The sequence below is a fragment of the Natrix helvetica genome (assembly GCF_964273705.1).
Source record: "Natrix helvetica genome assembly, chromosome: 3".
NCBI lineage: Eukaryota > Metazoa > Chordata > Lepidosauria > Squamata > Natricidae > Natrix > Natrix helvetica.
In genome coordinates, this window is record NC_138549.1 from 126,209,444 (window position 1) to 126,233,561 (window position 24,118).

General features: G+C 37.4%; 1 protein-coding gene across 8 annotated transcripts in view; it reads left to right on the forward strand.

The window, feature by feature from the left end:
* Nucleotides 1–24,118, forward strand: part of FOXP4 (forkhead box P4) — a 181,260-nt gene that overhangs the window by 147,317 nt on the left and 9,825 nt on the right. For all 8 annotated transcript variants that reach the window (XM_081949066.1, XM_081949061.1, XM_081949065.1 and 5 more), the window contains 4 exons: nucleotides 911–1,112; nucleotides 1,217–1,293; nucleotides 3,897–3,998; nucleotides 20,849–20,970. In XM_081949066.1, coding sequence (XP_081805192.1) covers nucleotides 911–1,112; nucleotides 1,217–1,293; nucleotides 3,897–3,998; nucleotides 20,849–20,970 — 503 coding nt within the window. The remainder of the gene's footprint in view (nucleotides 1–910; nucleotides 1,113–1,216; nucleotides 1,294–3,896; nucleotides 3,999–20,848; nucleotides 20,971–24,118) is intronic.

Below are 24,118 nucleotides of genomic sequence, written 5' to 3' on the forward strand. Positions count from 1 at the left end.
GTTTCTATTCCCACCTTATTTGCTCAAATAAGTTAGAAGGCCAATGATCCAACCAACACCGGCTGATATCATGCTCAAAAGATCCCAACCCACGTCCTTAGATTCAGTTCTGTATCACCCACTAATGTGTCCTCCAGCTAATTCTTGCAAGTGGAGTCATATCAGATATTCCCACCTACAGGAAACAAGAGTTGTGTCTGCCTTTTCTGTTTTCTTTTTAAAAAAAATTGTTCTAAGTTGCGACGTTTCGAATATTAAAGTAAGATTCAGATCCCTATTCAGTTGGTTGGTTGTTCTAGTACTGTGCTGTGTGATTCAGTGTTGATATGAAGCTATCAAATCAGGTTACAATGTTAGGAAATTTGGATATATTGTCCTCAATATACATCACACCATTTTTCTTCTCTGTGGAGAGGAATTTAAATTTTTGCAAGCCTGATTCTTTAACTTTAGCGCCAGTTGTGGTACAGATTTAATAATGCTGAACTTTGAGGTGATAGAGTTGGGTAATCATCACTGAAAATTATTCCTCTTAAAAATCTGTCTATACAAAAAAAATAGTAAGGATTTGTTTTTGTTTTAATTGGAAGTATATTTTTAGGTGGTAATATTTTTTTTCTATACCAAACAACATACTTTGTTATAACTACAGTTGGTAAAGGTTTTCAAGAATCAACATGCCATGACTTGGTCCAATATACTTTTAAATACAGTGGTTCTGATATCTTGAAATCTGTCTCAACCAATTGTCAGTGAATGAGGCCTCATTGGAATATATTTACTTTCACTGTTATAGTTATCTTTATTGATAAATAAAGCTCACCACCTGCTTCATCTTAACAAATATTATTTACCCACTCACTTCTGGACTACTTCTAATCATAGTCTTCTTTTAATCCTCTTTGAGCAGCTGAATCTGGTTTCCAGCGCTACAATGTCCAAAAGCACTTCTGATACCTTTCCTGATGGATTACCTCATCCCCCCACCTCTGCAACTGCACCCATTACTCCATTGCGACAGGGTCCTTCTGTTATCAGCTCCTCCACTTTACACAATGTAGGTCCTATCCGCAGGAGAAACTCAGAGAAGTTCTGCACACCAATTTCCTCAGGTAAGATAGTTGAGAAGAAGTTCCAGTTACATCAGATATTGTGCTGAGATTGATCCTTTGAAATATCTTTTGCTGTTCTTTATAACTTACTTTCTTCTGCCTAGAACTTGCACAGAATCATGAATTTTACAAAAATGCAGATGTCCGCCCTCCCTTCACATACGCCTCACTTATCAGACAGGTAAAAAAAACCTCTTTATTTTGTAAGAATGCAAATAAATACAATGATATCTGAAAAAGGCAGCAATCCTTACAAAATGCTGGCACTTATACTCAATTGTTAATTGTGGCACGTGTTTCTAACGTGCCAGTAACATACTGTAAGATTTTTGCCTTCTGTCCTAACTCTGGGGAACGCAGTTTGGTTAAGCTGCAATTTTAACTGCCGATTTACATCTTGAGAGCAAAATTATCTGTGGTCTTAAGCCTTTGTTTGTGCCTTTCACTAAGCATTCTAGAATTGCTGGTAAATGAGATACATATTCTTTTTTTTTCTTTTGTCTGTTTTGTGTGAAGAGAAACCTAGAGACAAAGACATAAGGGTTGTATTTCTAGTTTTTATTGCTCTTTAATTATTTATAATTATAGTTGTATCCTGCTCTAATCAGACAGCTCGTGGCAGTTCTGACCTTAGTGCTTCTTAATGCACTGCTTTATATAGTCAGGTTAATAGCCCCTGAATAAGGGTAGGGAAGGAACTTTTACAAAAATGGCCATGCATAGCCTTTAGGAGGCTTCCAGAGTGCTCCTGGGGGCTGGGGGGGAGGGCATAAATGAGCAAAAAATGAGGTGGTTTTTTGCTTGTTTTTGCCCCCTTGGCCCCCCAAAACACTCTATAAGCCTCTTAAAGGCTATGCATGTCCTTTTTTTTTTTTTTACAAAAACGGGCCCTCTATAGACTTATGTAAGACTATAGAGTTCCTATATATTCATGTTAGTGGTTCATAACTACTGATGTCTCCTTCCAGTCTTAATTTTTGGCAGAGCAGATATAGTTTCTTTGGGTCATACTGTCCTGTATGAACTGCAACCTTCTATAGCAGATCAAAAAAGTTCAATTTACATTTATTTCTCTATTCTGTCTTCTACTCCTTGACTAGACTATTCCTTTTTGTTTAGTTTTTTTATTTTTATTTTACTTTTACTTTAAAAAAATGTGTGTGTGTGTGTGTGTGTGTGTGTGTGTGTGTGTGTGTGTTTGTGTGTATGTGTATATATATATATATATATATATATATATATATATATATATATATATATATATATATATATATATATATATATATATATATATATATATATATATATATATATATATAATATTTGTTTTCGTAGATTTTCACGGGTGTAGGTATGCTGGTTTTGTTGTATTCGGGTCAATCTCAACCTTACACGGGAAAAGACCCGAATACAACAAAACCAGCACATACATATATATATATATATATATATATATATATATATATATATATATATATATATATATATATATATATATATATATATATATATATATATATATATATATATATATATATATATATATATATATATATATATATATATATATATATATATATATATATATGCTAATTTTTCCCCTTGGTGCAGGTAGTGACATATGTAAAAATATTAGGTTAGATCAAACGACACTTTCAAAATTCCCCACACTGCTGAGTTAACAGCTGATACAAATTTACTGTCTCCATCATAATCCCAGTCCTGCAAATTTTGATTATGTTCCATTTTAACTGAACCATCATCTAAAACTGATTGCGCCAAATGCCTGAAGTATTGTCTGATCTGAGTTAGTAATCGTGAAAGCCAACCTGTTATCTTTTCTCTCTTGACTTTGCTAAATCCTGAGACGCATAATAAAAATGAAATGAAAAAAGAAGGGACCATTTTAGGGTGCTCTTCTTTTGCTATATAATTAGAAGCAAGGGCATAAGAATCATGACCAGTTTTTGAATAACGTTTGAGTATATATCCACAACCTGTATTTGTCTGTATAGTGCAATTCTCAGCTTGTAGACATGATTACTGTACCTGCCTTGCTTAGTCTGCTCCATTTTTGTACTTTGGGAATAATAATTAGCAGTAATTTTGTACTTACTATTTAGCAGATCTTGTTCTGAGCAGTTAAGCCTACAGTACTCTATGTAGAACAGAATATTTTTGTATTTGCATAAGGGAATCTTCTGCTGAATGCAACTATCTAAAACCTGTATTCCCTCAGCACCGCTGCTCCTGATCTACATAGATTAGATCTACTTCCTTATGTGACATATTGTTGTATCCATAATACATACCTTTACTGGCTTCTACTGCTTTGTCTTGGAATAAGTAATGATAAGTAATGATGTTACAGTATGTCATTCCTAGATACTTCTACATTTTTCAATATCAACTGATTGGTTCACAAATGTGTTACTCTCAAAGCTTTGTCATATAGCTTTTGTTGAGTCATAAATTCAATTCACTAAAAACCTGTGGTTTCTGGGTAACATCATTCCATGGGAAAACTCAATAATATTGGATCTATATGGCTACTTTGCTCACACTAATTTCCACTTCATTTTCTAATCATTAAGTGTAGAAAAAATCAATATATATTAACTCATCCTAGGTTCAGCATTTTTAACAAGTGGTTGAAAGTTTTGTAAACATACCGTAGTAATGTCAGTACCTTTTGATATTTTTAATAGTGGTTGACCCAGGAATAGTGATGCGAAATACTGAGTATTATATCAGAGAGTGACTTTTTCTCATGTCTAAATGTAGGCTATCCTTGAGACACCTGACAGGCAGCTAACATTGAATGAAATCTACAATTGGTTCACACGGATGTTTGCCTACTTCAGGAGAAATACAGCTACATGGAAGGTAACATTTAACCTAGGATTTAAATATAGCCTTGCGACATATTTAATATTATTTACAACAATATCAGTTTTTTTAAAAAATATGGAACTCTATTAAACAATGATTAATAAATATGGAGAAATGGATGCACTCAGAAAAAAGAAGAAATACTAATGGTATACATGTGGGCAGTATGTAGTGTGTGATGAAAAAATATGTTTATGGAAAGAAATGAAATTATAAGTAAGTGTTTTTCTACTTACTTGTATTGATTGTATTTTATGGTATTAAGAGATAAACATATTACTTGATACTCAAGAGTCGAAGACAATGAGGATAGATTTATTTAAGAAGTGTATGTGGTGGTTAAAACCAGAAGAGATGGGAATTAATAAGAAATGGATGTATAGAAATAGGAAAATTAAATGACCAGTATGCAAAAGAGATTTTGAGGTGATTTGATCATATGGAATGAATGAATGAGAAGTACATTGCAATACAAATATATGAAGGAAAAGTGGAAAGATTTAGAAGTTTAGATATTGTTGGGTAATGTTGATCAATTCCTCAACTTTAATTTGTAAACAGAGATGAAATGAAAAGACAATACAGATAGTCTTACAACAGTTCATTTAGTGACCAAAGTTCCAACAGCAGTGAAAAAGGCACTTATGACCATTTTTCACACTTATGACCATTGTATCATCCCAATGTTCAGGTCAAACGCTTGGCAACTGACTCATATTTGCAGTGTCCTGGGGTCACCTGATCTCCTTTTGCGACCTTCTGACCAAGCAAAGTCAATGGGGAAATCAGATTCACTTAACAACTTTGCTACTAACTGAACAACTGCAGTGATTCACTTAACAAGTGTGGCAAGAAAGGTTGTAGAACTCACTTAACAAATGTCCCACTTAGCAACAGAATTTTTGGGCTCAATTGTGGTCGTAAGTTGAGAACTCTCTCTACGTGAAGCACTATGTGGCCATGGTGAAGATAAGGTTTGCAAAGAGAGTATGAAGAAGTACAGTGTCCAGAGTCAGTTTGGATAATGAGATTGGTGGCATATACATTTAATAAATAACTAGTGATGATATTAGTGTATATTAAATTTAATTGAATATTTCCCACTTTAATTTATTTGGCTTATATTTCTGACTCCTTTTCTATGCTCTGTCTAATGTTGCTCACCACAAAATGGAATTGTGTGTTGGTTGTATGTGTGTGTCTGTCCATGCATGCGTACATGTTCTAAATGTAGAAGACATACAGGACTGAATTTGAAGTTATTGTTAGAAAAACAATGTGTTTATGGCTTAACTGGGTTATATTTTATTTGTGTTCTGAAGGTGGGCATGGTATTTAGAATTTTACAAGAGTTATACACAATTGCATGTCAATATATTCATTCTATGATTTAGTAGCATCATGGTTGAGTTTCCTTATCTCATTCCATGTTCCACAACGTCTGCCTTGAAAATCTTAATATGTGAAGGCAAAGAGGAAGATTGTAAAGAATATATTGTGCTATATAATGTACTTGGGTATTTGAGGTGACTTGACATGATCCAGTGAAATGAGTAAAATGATATTTCAGTGACTTGTGAATCCTTTTCTTTTCTTTTTTTGCTTCTACTATAATATGTGTGGAAGACAAAACTATTATCTCTCCTTCAGTAAAATATATGGCGTATTCCACATCTTCCACAAGTAAGGTGATCTGTTCTTTAGCCATTACCCAAAGTGGAGAAAATAGATATCTGAGTCATTTTGTATCCATTATTATGTTGCTTCCAGTTAGGATGAAGGGGCTGTGAGACTGTCGGGACCGATGAATTCCACCTTCTTGAGCACAAGATATTCCTCTGCCTCTATGGCTTCCTTTATGAGCTGTGGGCTATAGTTTCTCTTGATGAGAATGTATAGTTCCTCAGCACAATAAACAGATTATTTAACATAAAATGTGTCAAAAATGCATGGATGATTAAACAAGATTAGAGCATTAGGTTCCATCCCTCAGAACAATGTGTTTTAGCTTCTGAGGTGGGGATAACGATGTGTGGGTTGGTAACAACAGCATGTGACTAGTCTGTTCCATTATAAGCCTGCAGAAATAGGTCTGCAGCTGCCTGCATGTGGCTTCAGTACAAGAAAAGCAGAAGGGAAGTTCAAGATACTAGAAATAGAAAATAAGGTTAATGATAACCTGGGGGGGTTGGTATCTCACTGCATGTGGCAAATAGATGTTTCAGTCAACCTAACTATCATTCAGGTTAGTTTCCCAGATAACAAGGAGTACTTACCATAATACAGATGGCATCCTAATAGGATAGTTTGTGTGTGTGTGTGTCTGTCTGTGTGTGTGTGTGTGTGTGTTCACAAGAGAGAAATATGCAATACTCAAATTTAGCTTTCAATCCCAGGAGAGAAGTTAGACTTTACAATGCAAGTTAGTCTCATAATAGTTTTCAGTATCCAGGCTTTTATCCTGAACATACTCTTGAGGTTCTAATTAAGATCTGATCACTTGGTATATCTTGTCCTCCAATTGTAAAATAAAAAAGAGGAAGTTACTGTTACAGTACTTACCATATTTTTCAGACTATAAGACACACCGGAGTATAAGACGCACCATAGTTTTGAAGAGGTAATTTTAAAAAAATGTTTTTGCACTCTGCAGGCCTCCCAAACTCTCTGCACACCTCATTTTTTGCAAAAAAAAAAAGGGGGGGGAGGAAGAGCTTTGGGAGGCTCTTAGAGTGCTCCTAGGGGCTGCGGGGGGGCAAAAACAAGCAAAAACAGCCCATTTTTTGCTTGTTTTTGCCCTCCCCAGCCCCCAGAAGCACACTGCAGGCCTCCCAAACCTTCTGCATGTCCATTTTTGCAAAGGGGGCGGGGTTTGGGGAGGCCAAAAATGCTGCATTCAGTGTATAAGACGCACCCAGCATGTCACCTTTGGGGGGGGAGGTGCGTCTTATATCCGAAAAATATGGTATATACTTATATCACCCTATATCTTTGATGACAGCAGAGGATTTGAGTCTGGCTATAATCATTTTTAGTCATGTCTCAATTTCACCTTTGTAGTACCTCTTGGGAATTAAAGAACTATCAGAACAAAGACAGAATCTGCAAATTTTGTGTGGAGAGCAATGGAAGATGTCCATAGCTCAATCATAGAGAACAAGAATTCACATAGAAGAACGGTGGTCCATCATTGCAGATTATAGGGAATAGTACACTAAGTGGACCAAGTTTGTGTCTGTGTGTGTGTGTGTGTTTGTGTGTGTGTGTGTGTGTTTCCCCTAAATCAAGCCAATTGTATCTAGAAAAGTGACAGTTTAAAAATATTAGGCACCAAGGTTTGTTTATATTATAAAATCCAAAATGCTCTCTTTGCGGGTTTGTTTTTTCTGATTAATATTTTAGTAAAACTGTACTGTATATACGTTAAAATATGAAAATTGTGTGCGTGTCTGTCTGTGTGTCTGTATTTTTCTTCATGTGAAATAGTACTCAATTTCCATTTTTAATTTGTATTTTTGACCTGTTAATAACCTCTGTCTCTGAATCTATTTGCCCTTCCTTGCTTCAGTGATATCTGGAAATAGAAGAGACTAGTTCTCTTTGGGATGCAAAAATGGGGGAGGGAGGGAGAAAAAAAGAAAAGCAGAGGGTTGTCTCCAGAGCAGAGGAGGGGTGTCATGTTCCTGCAGCTGGGCATCTTTGCCTTTCAGACAAAGCCCCGATAAGATTCCATCCTCCAGACATGACATAATTCTGCCAGTGTCACACTCGGCCCCCGATACAATCACTCCCTTAGACGGGAAGCCAGAGTTATTGTGTAGCCGTCAGACTTTGATAACGGGCAAGCAGAACTTGCTGCTTGTTAAGCAAACACAAGTCTGAGAGCAGCAAATTACTCTGAGAATGAAAAGGAGGTCATGGCATTAAGCTCTTGTGGGAAGTGAGTTGATTTGGATCAATCCAACAGGGACCATGGAAATCTGAACTTGCCACAGTGAAGTTTGTTGGAGAAGGCAGCTGCCCTCTAGTCCAACTCATGCTTTGAGAGGATCCATGAAATAACCCGTTATGAGATTTCAGAGGGCAGGCAGAATATAACCTCTTCTTAAGATACTTCTTGTTTCCAGGGGAAAGCAATTTTGTTTCTACTAGTTAAAAATTACTGGTCAAACTTGCTGCTTGAAGCATTCTTTTTGTTTATGGTGTGGAATGTTTGTGAACAGTTTTTCTTTTCAGAAGATGAATTGTAAGGTTTCAGAAAAGAAAGGAAGAAGTCATGTCCTATCTTCTTTCCTTCTCATGAATGTATGTATGATTCTAAGATTTATGCATGATTTTTTAAAGATTAAATATGAAACTTCCAAATATAGGACTGTAACTAACAGAAAATCTTTACATAAACTTCTAAACATAATATCAGCATTCCCATATTGTTGGTTTTTGTCTCTATCTTTGGTGTGCGTTTTGAGTCATTTTATTCCAGGAGCACACATAACATTCAAATTGCTGATTACTCACTGTGTGGAACATGTTTTAGACAAGTTACATAGTCATTGTAATAGATTTTCTATATAGATAGTCCTCACAACCACAATTGAACCCCAAAATTGTTGTTAAAAGAGACTGTTAAATGAATTCTGCTCCAATTCATAACCTTTATTGCCAGAGTTGTTAATTGAATCAATGCAGTTTTTAAATTAGTAACAGTTGCTAAGTGAATCTGGCTCCCCTATTTATTTGCTTGTCAGAAGGTTGCAAAATGTGACCCAGCACTCTGTAACTGTCATAAATACATGCCAGTTGCCAAACATCTGAATTTTGATCAAATGACACTGGGGATGCTTTATGACACTTTTTTAGTGCCGTAACTTTGGTCACTAAAGTTTTAAATCAAGGACGACCTGTAAATTGGATCTACAGCAACTTGTCATGACCAACTCGCTGCAGGGCAACTCATTACGGGGTAAGAGTTACACTAATATCAAAGAAATTGTGGAATAAAATGGTTAAATAAAGTATGCAAAAGAAGCAACAAATTGAAATGTGAATGATACAAATTAAAATAACTTTAAAATTATTTTAAATAATTAAATTGAAATGTTGAATTGTCCATGGAGAGTTGTCCCCTGATGAGTTGACCAAGCATGTTGGCCATGTTGAGTTGGCCGTGGCAAATTGGCTGTGTTGAGTTGGCTGTGGAGAGCTGGCCGTGACAAGTTATCATGTAAAAGAAAGATATTCTGCCCGCATATAAAAGAACAGTCTTTCACCTTCCCAATCCTATTTCCTTCCATTCTTTGTGACGTGAAGATACCCAATCAAAAGCATGGCAAGTTCCTCTATCCAGGTCCTCCATTATTTTCATATATCTTTATTCAATTACACAGTTTTAACTGTGCATTCAAGTTCACTAGCCCATTTTTTGTCTCTACCCCTTAACACACACCCAAACCATGCATTAAACATGGATCTCAGATACAAATATGAGATCTGTAACACATACAGATTGAACTGCCTCCGGACAGTTCAATTTGCAGCTCATTTTTCTTGCTTCCCTTCACAACAGTATACCTTTGTCCCTATGTCTGTGACCCATCTTTCTTTCTTCAGTCCCCATGTGCAGTGTCTCTGTCCTCCTGCTCCTCAACGAATACATGTAAAGCTTCCCCTTTACAGCAGTTCAGCAAAGGCCTTTGGTAACAAACCTAGATTTTCAGATGAGCGGATGCAGCATCTCATCTGGGCAGAGAAACTAAGCAAGGTGGGAATTAATACTCAAAACAGTAGACCACCAGAAAAAACACCAGGGCTTTAAGCCAGGCTGAGAAGTTCAAAACTATCTCAGAGGTAAGCAATAGCAAATCACGTCCATGTTGTGGCCAAAAACACTGCAGTTATATCCATGCATGTAATCAAAATCCAGTTTGGCTCAAGAGTTTTTAAAACTTTATTAAACTTCATGTGTCACTGGAATGTAAAGCTCATAGGCATATTAATATTTGTGATACACATTTATATTTTAGAGCATTCCAAATTATTTGCTATAAGACATCTTAAGAATACAATGCATATATCTGAAAAACATGTAGAAAAGCTGCACATTTTCTGTTGGCAGAGGGTTGGGAAAATACTGCTTGTATGTTCCCTTGTATGTTTCTGATTTGGGAGTGGCGAAAAAATAAATGAATTTGTGGTATGTCAGAGAAAGGAGTTGCACTTACTGTTGCAATTGGCTGGCTGGCTTTAGTTTTTGCAGGCCTGTCCTGGTAGAAAGACTTCTCATTTACCGGTAATTACACGGGGAGTTCAACTTCTCTGAAAGCCCTGGATCTTACTAGTCACCTGCATCTATAGTTTCTCTCCCTTTTTCTTTATTTGAGAAAAGGAACTCTTATGTTATTCCTGTGGTTAACATAAGCATTGTACAATATTGGGCTCATATAACAAATTGCTGAAAGCTCTAATGGGAGTGACCACATCACGGAGTTTTATCATAGATGGTGGCAGATGGCTAACCTATTCAAGTATAATATAGAGGCCTTAAAGAATTTTCATTTCTGCTTGTTCAATAATTATATAATCTTGGTTGTTGGAGTCTAGAAAACAATTATTAGCTGACACCTAGTCAATTCACCTGCCAGAGGAAGAATTTTTCCTACTATGTAATTATTTACAATACAACAAATTTCAGCTGTAATAGCTTATGTTATGCTATAATCATGTTCTGAAAACACCAGATATGAAAGTGCTTCAGGGAATACAACCGCTGTGAAATTCACAAGCAGCATGTAATGTCTTTAGCAATGATATCAACTGTGTGTAGCCTTGTGCTTTTATGTTTTGCTTATAGTTTCTGTTAACAAGAATTAAGAGTATTCTTACTGGCATTCCTATATGCTATATAGGCAGATGCAAAAGTGTTGTACTATTTCTGATGTTATTGCCATTTGCTTTTTATGCTATGTGTAAGTATGGTATTAAAACAAATTTAAAATCAATTTTGTAGAATGAAATAATTTCAAAGTATTGTAGGAATGAAAGAACCAAGTGATGTTGATTTAAAAATGGGAACAAGCCTCTGTTTATCATGCATGCAATATTATTTAATAACTATATGGAAATATGATTTACTATACCTACAATTCATCTGAATTTCAAACAAGCTTTTAGATCCCAAAGGTGCTTTTCCATAGGCATTTAGCTTTTGAGGTGAATCAGCCAAATATAAGCAAGCTTCCCTATTGTGGGGGTTCTTCTCTTTTATACAGATCTGTAAGATGTCTTGTGCAATATATCCTCCTTCATGAATGAACTGCATGAAAAAGATTCAACTTGATCATTTCACTTGATTCATTTCAGTACTATCCAACTTTTCCTTGTCATCCCATCCAAAAATCCATATAAAAGATGTATACATCTACTGCAGGGCAGACTTTGAACATTGATCTACAGACTTTAGTCTTTCAGGGATGTCTCAATATGTAGAAGCCTAACTACGTAGACCTTTCCATGCTTGAAATTGCTGTTGCTGTGTGAATTAAAGATTGCCGCAACAGAATTCTTGACAAATGAATTTAAACAACCTTGTTGCATACTGAATATGTTTGAATTATTAATTTATGAAAAAGACTTATCCAGGCGGCGGGAGCTTATGAAACTCATGATGATGCTTCACAACAGTTACCAGTACTGAGCCAATTTTGAGTAATGTTGGGAATTGTGGGTCAGAAGATTTGAGGAACACATGTCCATTCCTATATTAGATAAGTATAGATATTCAATTAGAAGAGAATGTATATAGCTCAGGGTTGAACTATGGAGTTCTTAGTATTCTCTCACCTTCGTTGTTTACTTGCAGACATTTAATTACCCAACTTAATAACATCAGTGCACATAATATAGAATATAGAAATAATAATATTCTTCAAACATGTATATCTCTTAGATCCTTTTCACACTTTAATGAATAAATTAATTTTTTTCTCTTATCCATAACCTACAAAAGAAGATACTGATACTTCAGTTGTCAGACAAACTGTCAAGCTTAAAAGGAAAGGGGTAGAGTTATTGTGCCATCCAGATTGACCTATCCGGACTTTATGTTGTAATACATATAACTTAAGATTTATGTTATATTACTTAAAAATTAAGTTATAGAAAGTAAATACTTTTAGAAAAGCATGAACAAAATTCTTAAAATATGTGATATCTAATTGTTCCACAAAAGTATTCATGATCCACATCAGGGGTGTCAAACTCGCATTATCACGGCGGCATCATGTGATAATGCGTCATGTTTTCCCCTTCACTAAACCGGTCGTGGGTGTGGCCATCAGATGATGCACATGTGGGTGTGGCCAGCACATGATGCATCTGGCCCATGGGCCACAGGTTTGACAACCCTGATCCATATGATTTACCATACCCTGTCTGCTTGTCATCTATAAGCTTCAGATAGATTTTTAAAAATCTAATTGTTGGTCCTAACTGTATTTAAATTATCAGTTCATTTTTTTTTTATTTGAATGTGAGTGTGACTTACAGAGAAACAGAGGTAATTTAAACTGTGTTCATTTTTCCCCTTGGTCTTAAAAATGAATAAACTCCCTGACATATTTGGTAGGGATGGTTCATAGCTAGAATCACGTAAGGATGATAAAAGCTAAAATACACATAAACAGGGGGATTCCCTACCCCCACATATTTACAAAGCCATGTAGATGAGATTTTATGTTCCAAAGAAGAAATTTGTATACAGACAAGACAAATGTTCTTTGTCCATTTTTTGATGGTGGAAATTTTGGTGGGTTCTTAAAAGAGTCACAGTGATTATAGCATCTACTTTCATCTTCATTTTAATCACAAAACTAGCAAAGTTCAGGACACTGAAAATTTTATTGTGAAATTTGCCAATGCATCTAATTATGAGACCCTAAAAATGAAGGCTAGGGACTATATATGAGTAGAGAGTATTGTAGAGATGCAAAAAGGAAAGGGTAAAGTCACAGAAAATTAGAAGCAAGGCTGGTGATAGAGATTCAGACTTTAAAAAGTGCTGCTTGGGGGGGGGGGTTAACAAAAGATTGCTGGGTTGGTGGGTGAGGGGAATAAAAAGTCATGAATTAGAATAATCTACAGCAGGGGTCACCAACCTTTTGGATCTCAGGGACCACTAAATTCATAAGTTTAAATCCCACGGACCACTAATATGATTTTTTAAAGATAAATAATATTTAGTACAATATAAAAAATGCAAATGATTTTTCTGCGGACCACCAACATTTTCTCACGGACCACCAGTTGGTGACCACTGATCTAGAGTAAGTAGGCAAGTGGAAGGCTGTTGAGTAATTGGACAAAATGTGCAGCTGGCTGATGTATTGTTCAGAAATAAACATCACAACTGATGAAGAAGCAAAGGTCTGTGAATAATATGGTGAAGCATTCCTCTGAGTAATAGAAATAAAAAAGTGGCTCTCATAATTTTGAGTTGCAAAGAGGGATCTGCATTTCCTTCTCTTCATTTCTACAGTTACCTTTCCTTTCCTTACTGAAAGGAGAGAGAAGCTCCACAGTGGCTTGTCGTGTTTCCTGTCTCATTTAAGGTTCTCTGTGCCCCAATCTTGTACAATTTGCCTCATTGTCTATTCCTCAGATGATGCACAGCATCATCTGAGGGATTTTCTGGGTTGCTATTTAAAAAGGCCCCTTCAGATGAAAAAGGAAATGGGTACTCTATATTGCTCTCCTGTTGCTTGACTTTGAGTGGATCATATCTTTGGCCTGTTTTGAGTGGCTGGGTATTGGTTCCCACTTCAGGAATGTTTGAAGAGGAAAGGCTCAAATTGTTAATTTTAGCACAAACAAATGCGTGTACTTTTTTTTCTTTCAGTATCTGACTCACAGTGAGTTCCAATGAAATACTGTTTTTGTGTGGTGTATTTTCCACTGTTCATAGTTTTCATTTCTTCGGTATATCTATTTTTGTTGCACACGTGGCTATTTACTATTTTTAATTAGCTTTATGTGTTCTTACTACTAACCATTCATAGATGTTTAACGTGCAAATCAATCATTGAACTTGTCACCAAGATTACAAATCATTCTGTTACTAATGAGGAAATAGGTGATTCTGTATTAAAATTTGAATGCCACTTGAAAATGAGGTGTGCTGCATTTTATGAGGAAAACTTGGTACAGCTTTGCATCTTCCTTCCAAGTTAGTTGATTTGATAGTGATATGTTATCCCTTTGTTTGGAAGATGATGTCAAGGAAAGGGAACTGCCATGAAGTTCCATTATCCTAACTTGCCATTCTCTAACTTTTTCAAACTAGTTTTTCTTAAAACAATCTCTCCTCTCCCCAACAAAGAACATAAAAAACTAATAAATTCATTTCATTCCCTGTCTAGAATATTTTCCTCATTTTTGTAGAGTTGAATTTTCATATTCATTACTTGCATCTCGGGTAAATAATTTTTAAAAAGTGAATGCCTGTACATAAGTTGTTGTTGGGAGAAGGTTGGCACACACCAGAGGTGGTATTCAGCAGGTTCTGACCAGTTCTGGAGAACCGGTAGCAGAAATTTTGAGTAGTTCGGAGAACCTGTAAATACTACGTCTGACTGGCCCCACTCCCATCTATTATCTGCCTCCCGAGTACCAGCAGATAGGGAGGGAATGGGGATTTTGCAGTATCCTTCCCCTGGAGTAGGGTAGGAATGGAGATTCTACAGCAGCGATGGTGAACCTTTTTTGGCTTGCGTGCCACAAGTGGGGGGAGCGCAGGGGGATCGTGTGCAGGCGTGCCACACCCATAATGCAATGCACGATCCCCCCCAGTGCGCATGCGTGCACAACAGGTGCTCCCCCCATTTTTACATGCTTTTTTCACCCTCCCCAGGCTCCAGGGGCTTTATAGGAGCCTGGAGAGGGTGAAAAGAGCCTCCCCTGCCCTCCCCCTGGAGGCCCTCCGGAGGCTTCAGGTATCGTCCGGAGGCTCCCCTGATGCCTTCTGAGCGCTCAAAACGACCCTCCAAGCAAACCGGAAGTGACTTCCGGTTTGCTCGGAGGGTCGTTTGGAGCGCTCAGAATGCTTCAGGGACTGTCCAGAGGCTCCCCTGAAGCCTTTGGAATGCTTAAAACAACTCTCCGAGCAAACCGGAAGTCATTTCCGGTTTGTTTGGAGGGTCGTTTTAAGCATTCCGAAGGCTTCAGAGAAGCCTCCGGACGGTCCCAGAAGCCTCCGGGGGGTGGGGGAGGGTCTTTTTGCCCTCCCCAGGCTCCTATAAAGCCTCTGGAGCCTGGAGAGGGCGAGAAATGGCTTTTAAAAACAGTGAACTCAGCGTGCCCTGACAAATGGCTCCGCATGCCACCTGTGGCATGCGTGCCATAGGTTCGCCATCGCTGTTCTACAGTATCCTCCTCCTGCCACGCCCACCAAACCACACCACGCCCACAGAACCATTAGTAAAAAAAATTGAATCCCACCATTGACACACACACTCATTCACTCATGGAGTTGTGGTGTGAAAATAGCACTAGTGATAGATATAGTAGTATCAAGTGATAGCAACATCAGGAAATATGAAAACCTGGAGAAGTATTAGGTCCTGAAGAAGGAATTAGAGAGGATGTGGAAAATAAAGGCCAAAGTGGTCTCAGTGGTAATAGGAGCACTCAGTGCTGTGACTTCTAAGTGACTCCAAAAGATTCCAGGAACATCATCAGATCTTCCTGTCCAGAAGAGTGCAGTGTTAGGAACAATTAAGGTACTTCGCAGAATTTTCCAACTCTCAGGCTTCTAGTAGAGGGCCTGAGTGTGGAGGAAGACCCATTCCACCTACAGCAGGGGTGTCAAACTCAAGGCCCGCGGGCCGGATCCGACCCAAGGGGTGCTTAGATCTGGCCAGCGGGGCCGGCCTGGAAATAATAAATGACCTGCACACAGTGCCTTTGCCAGCAAAAATGGAGTGTGGGGGGATGGACATGCAGCCCCCCGCCCGCTCTGTTTTCGCTGGCAGAGCGCTATCAAAACAAACTAAAAACAAAACAAAGGGAGAATGTTTTCCCTTTTGCATCTGAGCACGCAAGAAGGAAAGGAGAAAGGGAAATTGTGTTCTGTAAGTTTTAAAATTCATACAAAATAATTAATAAATAATATGTACTAATATGATGAATGCTACGGCTGCTGTTCTTTGGGTGTAGCCATGTAAAAATTGGCTTTAGACTGTTGTACTAAGGTCAAGTGCGTCAACCTTTTAGCAAGCCCTATTGGGATATTTGTTTTTTATGATACTGACTGATCTGAGTCAAGATGTGGTTAGATGACACTTTTATTTTCATTCCTTACTTTAAAGCAAAAACCACATAGTTAATCAGAATAGGTATCTGTGAACTGAAAGTTGAAAGAAAGTGGTGTAATCATTGACCAATCATCGACTCCCTCTAATGGTTTGGTTCAAAAACTACAAGTACAAACACTTTGATTGTAACTACTAAACTAAACTAATCATATACTATGCATGTTGCAAGTAGAGCTCCATTGGAGAAAATGGGGTAAGTAGGGGAGTGCTGAAAAAATGTCACACAGACTCCCGTTGAGAACTGGTAAGGTGAGGATAGAAAATGGACATCCAAATGTTTGTGTTTATACCTTTGCAGGAAATGGGGTGGATAAAACGTTGTCCATCTTTGTGTTCTGTATTGATACAAACATATAAGCCATCTTGTCTATATTAGAAAAAAAATGTTATTACAAATTTTAAAGCCCCTGCCAGTGAAAAACACCTTTTAAATTATTTTTGTGAGTTGCCTTCCAACATGGCTGTTTAGTTATCACAGGAAGTTCTAGATACACTTTTCTTTTTCATTGGAAGAATTAAAGCAAAATGTCTTTTTTCCCCCCAAAGGGCTTATGGGTAGAACAGAGATTTTAACATCAGGACATTTTTTTCCCTGCAAGTATATATTTCGTGTGACACAAAGAAAGTGTTTCAATGTTTTAATGATGATAACATTTAGATATCCTTCTATAGCACTTTGAAGTATTCTTTTAATAGAAACTGGGCAAATGCAAAGTAAACAGGTGCCAAGAGGTAAAGTGCCCAGTGCCTATAAAGAGACAGGTGTGAGGAGGCTTTCAATGATATGACAACAGCAGCACACATGGTAAGGAGCTGAGGGAGATACTAAATGGCTGGGATTTGAGCTGGAGAGACCGGCTGGGCCAGAGGCATAAAGCAAACATCATTAGAAAAGGCAAAGATAAGAAACAAACAGAGCAGCCAAGGCTGATATTAGACAAATACTCTGTAAAAATACAAAAGCTGCATAAAATCAGGCAAGAAGGCCTCCCTAGAGCAGGGAGTCACAGAATTGAAGCAAAAAAATAAAAAAAGCAAGATGTGCTTGACAGAACCCTGCTACCACCCACTGGTGGGAAGATAAAGAGAAATAAAAAAGGGTAAGTTCCAAAATGCTAAAAAGTTGAAGATCCTTCAGAAATCAAGCTGTGTCAGCAATCAGATTGGCATTGTGATATAAAATTATGCTTCTAAATTTGAACGGAACATTCTTGTAAAAAAAAAAACCAGAAAGATGTGAGAATAGCATAGAACAAAAAGGGACCAATAATATATCACAATAATTATGTTACTATTATATTTCTTACTAGGTATACAAAATAAGATAATATCACACTTCTGTTTACGGGAAATGTGCAAAAGCAATAAAATAGCACACTGATGCTAAAACAAATCTAGGTTTGGATCGGAACTTCTGATTAACAGAAGAATAAGACTCACTTTTAAATCATCGTATCTAGTTATCTAGTTGGGAAACAAATGTGCCCAGGGTACTGTTCAGGGGTGGGATTTACTTCCCTTCCTTACCGGTTCGCGAATGTGAATGTATGCACCTCATCTGCACATGAGCACCACCTTCTGGGCATGTGCAGTGCTCGCACATTACATCGGGGCAGATGGGCAGAGCCTCTCGCAGCCACCACTACCGGTTCACCCGAACCGGAGAGAACCAGCTGAATGCCACCTCTGATACTGTCCCAACAAGAAAATCACATCCCTTGAGAAGAACCCATGGAAAGTATATTTCCAAATGCATTATCATTCTTGTGAGTCATAGGAAAAAATGCATCATTTGTTTTCCAACTATGTATTCCAATCAGATATCAAATAAGGCAACCGCATTTTTACAGAGGGTGCCTAACATACTGTATCTTTGATTTCAGTGTTGTGATTGTATTGAGATACAGATTCAGTTCTTATCTGAAATGGAATTCCTATCATTTTCATTATTCTTTTCCTGGCCTCTTCAGCTCACTTCTTGCTTTCTTACACACACATGCACCCTGTCCCACTATCTGTGAGATATATATTACAGGTAATCTTCAGTGATGGGGCTATTCTGGTTACAGATAATCCATCAAACAGTATTTAGTATTTATCACAACCTCACGCTACAGCCATGCACCTTCAATGCCAGAGAAAGTGAAGAGTTTAAATGTCATTGAAAAACGTGGAGGAGAACAAATACTGTTTGGGTTTCTCTATTAACACCAGCAAAGCAATTAGTAAAACCATTTTATTAGGTTGCAATTACTGTTTTACAAACCAATGATACCTTGCAGATTCCCTGAAGCTGTTGTGAAGTTGCGCACAGCTGCCCCAAGGAGACACGGAGTCCCTTCAATTTGGAAGTGTTCAGTGGCGATGATTGAAGGCTATTGATAAATTCTTTAGCTGCCTGAAATTTGGGTTGCCTGGTCCAAGAAGTAGCAAAGCAAAGTCAAGTGCAAGCTTTTTCTTTTCTTTTCATTTCTTTCTTTTAAATAATTTTATTGATTTTTTTAAAAACAGAAAATTTAAAAAGACAAACAGACAACAAAAAAGGTTTTAAAAAGAGGAAAAAATCAAGAGGAAAAAGAACGATTTCTGATTTTCTTTGATATATAGATGAATTAAAAATACATCATACTCTCACTCTATGGTTCACCTTTGTCTGCATTATTTCTATAATCTCACATAAATATATATATATTTAAATTTGCCATAGGCATGCCAGTATGAGAACTCGCTCTTACCCTTTTGTCAGTCACTGTGGTCTTTTTCAGCCCCAAGAAAGAAGTTTTCCCTACTGCTAAATTCCTTTGCTGATCAAGTGATGTGTCAGCAATATCAAACCTAATGTGGTTACAGACATTTATGACAAAAATGCCCTTTATAACAAAAATAAAAAAGGCCTTCCTTTCTAAATTTGGGGAACAGAGGCATTGAGGAGGAACAACTGCATAATTACAATTGGATAACTAAGTGGAGAGAGGACCTTGAAAAATAAACAGTGTCCAAAATTGGAGGAAAAACTCTTAATTCATTGAGTTTCCAAGAACTGTAACATTTCTAAGGTGGGGGGATTGTTTCCCATCTCTCGCTTTTGCCTTGTTGTCTTGGCCAGCTCTTTTGTTTATACGGCCCCCATTCGACCTTTTAAATTGCTGTTAATGTTTTAGCGTAACGAATTAGTCTCTCATCACGAATCAGGGCTGGAAATAAATAAAAAAATCCTCTGAGGCCAACATCCTGAAATTGGGGTCATTCTCATTTGCAAGGCAGAGAATCTGAGAACCTTAATGCAAGGAAATTTATTCAAAGGCAGAGCCCCAACGTGATTAGGCCCTTTGTAATTATAGCTCGGAGAGATTCCACTCCAGCCTCCTGCCTCCCTCATGGATTAGCAAGTGAGTCGGAAAAATACACAGGATTTAATTAGAGGCAAATTAAAATTGGTAATGAAATAGGGGCAGTAGCAAATGGCAGGGAGCGGCGGGGGTGTGGGGGGAGAGAAGGGGCTAGTAGCTCTCAGGGCAACACTGCCTGTGTATGTGCATTTTCTTTATTTTTACATTTAGAAATGTAAAGATGGGAGAATAAAGAGGAGAGGGACGTGCTGTGAAAAAGGGGGGAGAACTCGGGGTTTCAGAAAGAAGATGACAATAGAAATTCATTGCAATATCTGAGCTTACTTTTCCTCTCCTTCTTTTTCCCCTAATTTAGCCGATAGTAAAGAAATATGTGGTTTGTGAAAACCCAGTGAATATTGTTGATTGATAAGGAAATAAAAAAAACAACAATAATAATCCATTAAAATTAGATTGAAATACATGGTTGTTGTATGGAAGTTTTATTACTAGATCTTTTAGAGTTTAAGAAAGAGTGGTTGCCCATTTGATGAAGTTCACCGACTTTCAGGAAAACTGGATTGAAATTGTCATTCAGTAATCCCTTCCTTTTGTATCTGTAAGTAATAGTCTTATTCAAGTGGCTGTGGGCCACTTGATCTCATTGCAGTAGTGTCTCGTGTAACTAGTGATCATATTTTTTCTCCTGTTACTGACATTCTATTTCATGCCACTCAGATCTCATAACTATTGAATTTCTTCCGGATAGTCCATGAGTATGTCTGTGTTATGACATGTACTAACTGGGACTGTTAATGTTTAGGAGCAAAGATTTCATACAGATCAAGAGATATAAATGAGCAATATTGTAGGACAATTGACTAAAGAGAATTCAACAAAAACCTATCTGCTACAATGATTACTATATGTTGTTTTCAGCATATGATAAACTGAAACCAGTTCTTCCTTAGAATTTATTATATAGAGTTGTTAAGAATATAGATATCATTTTGCTGATGACAGCTCTGTAGGAGGCTATGTTTGGTTAACAGAAAAATTGATTGGAAATTTTTATTGGAGGGGTACTATTAAATGGAAGATCTCCCTCTACTTTGGCAATATTCTGTTTTTCTCTCTACCCTGCTTGTAGAATGCTGTACGCCACAACCTGAGCCTGCATAAGTGCTTTGTGCGTGTGGAAAATGTCAAGGGAGCAGTGTGGACAGTAGATGAACATGAGTACCAAAAGAGGAGGCCACCAAAGATGACCGGGTATGTCTGGTAGCTTGTGGGGTAGCTTCTTTGGGAAGAGGAGTGTTATGGTTCAATCTGAGAACAATTTTGAAAAAGTAAAGGTGGCCTTGAGTATAACACTTGGTGAGTAAATAAACACAACATACAAAACACAAGTAGTTTCTGACATTTGGTCCTGAAACTGGCCCCTACTCATGTTATTTTCCAGTGATTCCAGGTGATTTCAGATTTACTCTGCTTAGTTTCTGAACACAGACAAGCCAATGATGCCATCTGCTGAGGTATGAGAATAGTTAGGAGTATGCAAAATCCAGACTACATGCAGGTAGGAAGTTCATGGAAACTCTGGAATAGGAGCATTAGATCTCACACCAATATATATCTGACATAACTATTAGTCATTCATAGCCTTCATGAATGCTTCTAAAAAATATTTAGGCTTATGGTCACCAGTGATATATTATAAGCTGTATATACATAAGCTAGTAGTATATTTTTGAAATAACCCCAATATAATTCCCATCAAATGACCCAGGAAAAGAGGTAACTGAGAGGCTTGTATGATTATTGCGTCCCTGATGGACTTCATTATGCATTTAGGCTTTTTAGAACATATTTTAACTTTTGCTTTAATAACTAATGCTTATGTTGACATGCCAGCCTTTTAGAGTGAACTGAAGCACAGCACACTATTCAATGATTTTATAATCATTTGGGTGTCTGTTCACTTTCATACTCCATGTGTATATAAATGCAGTGACGTGCGGTGAGGTTTATGGCTGGTGAGGCTGGTGACATCATCAGGAAGGCGGGGAATGGAACCATGTGTGCTGGAGGCTCAGGCTGCCTCAGCCTCCAGCACACGTGATCCCATTCCCCACCTTCCTGAGCGTGCTCCGCCAGTTCGCACTCCGCAGTCCTCGAAAGCAACTGGGGAACGACAAGAACTTTCCTGCCTCTGCAGTCGCGAGGAGCGCGCGAAATCCAGCAGAGGCAGGAAGGTTCTCGTCGTTCCCCAGTCGCTTTCGTGCCTTCACCATCCAGGAGCGCCGACAACATTTCTGCCTCCACCCTCCGTAGCTCCCGGGCGCGGCCGGACGGATGTAGCCACAGCTCCACCGAAGCGGTCCGGGCGGACAAAAGAGCGAGCGAGGCAGCCTGATCCTCGGTCGCTCGCCCGCCGGACTGCCTTGGCGCCATTCTGGCTACCTCCATCCGGGCGCGCCCGGGAGCTGCGGAGGGCGGAGGCAGAAATGTTGTCGGCGCTCCCGGATGACAAAGGCACGAAAGTGACTGGGGAACCCAGTCGCTTTCGTGCCTTCGTCATCCGGGAGCGCCGACAACATTTCTGCCTCCGCAGCTTCCGGGCGTGCCCGGACAGATGTATATAATATTATAATATTAATTAATAATTAATTAATTATAATATTATAAATATATATATATATATATATATATATATATATATATATATATATATATATATATATATATATATATATATATATATATATATATATATATATATATATATATATAGAGAGAGAGAGAGAGAGAGAGAGAGAGAGAGAGAGAGAGTATATAATATTATATACTATTAATTCATGAAGAGAGGTGAGGCTCTGCCTCCCCTGCCTCCCCTGACCGCACGTCCCTGTATAAATGTGTGTAAATGTAAATATCCCCTATTGACATCAGACCCTTCTCACTAAATATTTCAGCGATTGCCTTGCCTCAGTTTATGACAGTTCCCTTGGGAATGTCATAAAGATACTTTATACAAGAATCAAAGAAGAGGAGTTTAGTCAAATAAAAAACAATCAAAGGAAGATAAGGTGGAAATGAAAAAAAGAATGTATCTGGTACATTCAATTTGCATTGATACCAATGTTATTGCTATAGCCATGCTATTAATCTATGTAAGTTTACATGATCAAAATAATTGTATACTTCCCTTCTTGAATGTATAGAATTGTGCTGCAAACATCACCTCAGCATGTAGTAGCTCTGGTAAAAATACATAGAAGCCTTTCGGCAGAATGAACAAATACAAAGGGCAGATATCAGATAATAACTATAAGGTGCTAATGGTATTCCATAAATAAGAAAGAACCACTCGTGGCATCCCAATAACTTCCCGTTATTGTGAACAAAATATTGTTAAATAATGATAAACCATTTTTTGTTTTGCCATTAGTTATGTTTAGAGGTATATTTATACATAAAAACTGAGCTAATATAAATAATCTAGATAAGAGAAATATTTTAACTTTATATTAAATCACTTTGAAAATCTCTAATAATTAAAAAAAATTAATCCAACTATCTAAGATTCAGAAACAAAGTAACATTTGTCTTTCAATGGTAGCTTTCTGCTTAATTATTATACGATTACTATTTTATATCACAGCTAACAGCTAAATCTACACCAATTTACACCACTACCATTCACTATATTTCATATGTATGTTTGTGTATGGGTGTAATTTTTATTAGAGCTTTACATGTACAGTATAAAAGATAAATGCAGAAACATTTTGCATTTCAACAGTCTTTCAGTTTCCTATATATACTGATCAACAACAGGTGGACTCACAGATACTGATCTCCAGTGTCTATCATGGCTTTGATTAATCAAGAGTCAATGCGGGTTTTTTTGCGGGTGTGTGTGTGTGGGGTAAAATAGAGAAGGTTATTAGACATAGTCACAGTTTTACCACATACAAAATTCCCTAATAATGGTAAGTGTCAGCCAACTTTGACATTTTGGCCAGAATGCCATAATTTTAGTAAGAACTCAATCTTACCACAAACATTCTATTATTATTCTGTGAAAGACTGGACACCTACATACCTGTTACCTGCCTTCTACCACCAAGGTATTGTATATATACAGTAGTATGAAACATCCTTAGGTGTTACAAGTAGCTGAGAAACATCAACCATAACACAGGGTGAATAGTTTTTTTTTTTTTTTAAAGTAATGTCCAGAATTATTCCCATAGTGATAATGTCTATGTTGCAAGGAGTAGGGAGAAATTACCTTCACCTACTTATCCCCCTCTCTTTCCAAGAATCCTTCCTGAATGGTCTGGAAACATGTAAAATAAAACAAGACACACTATAGCAGGACTTAGAAAATACTGAGAGAAAATAGCTGCATTAT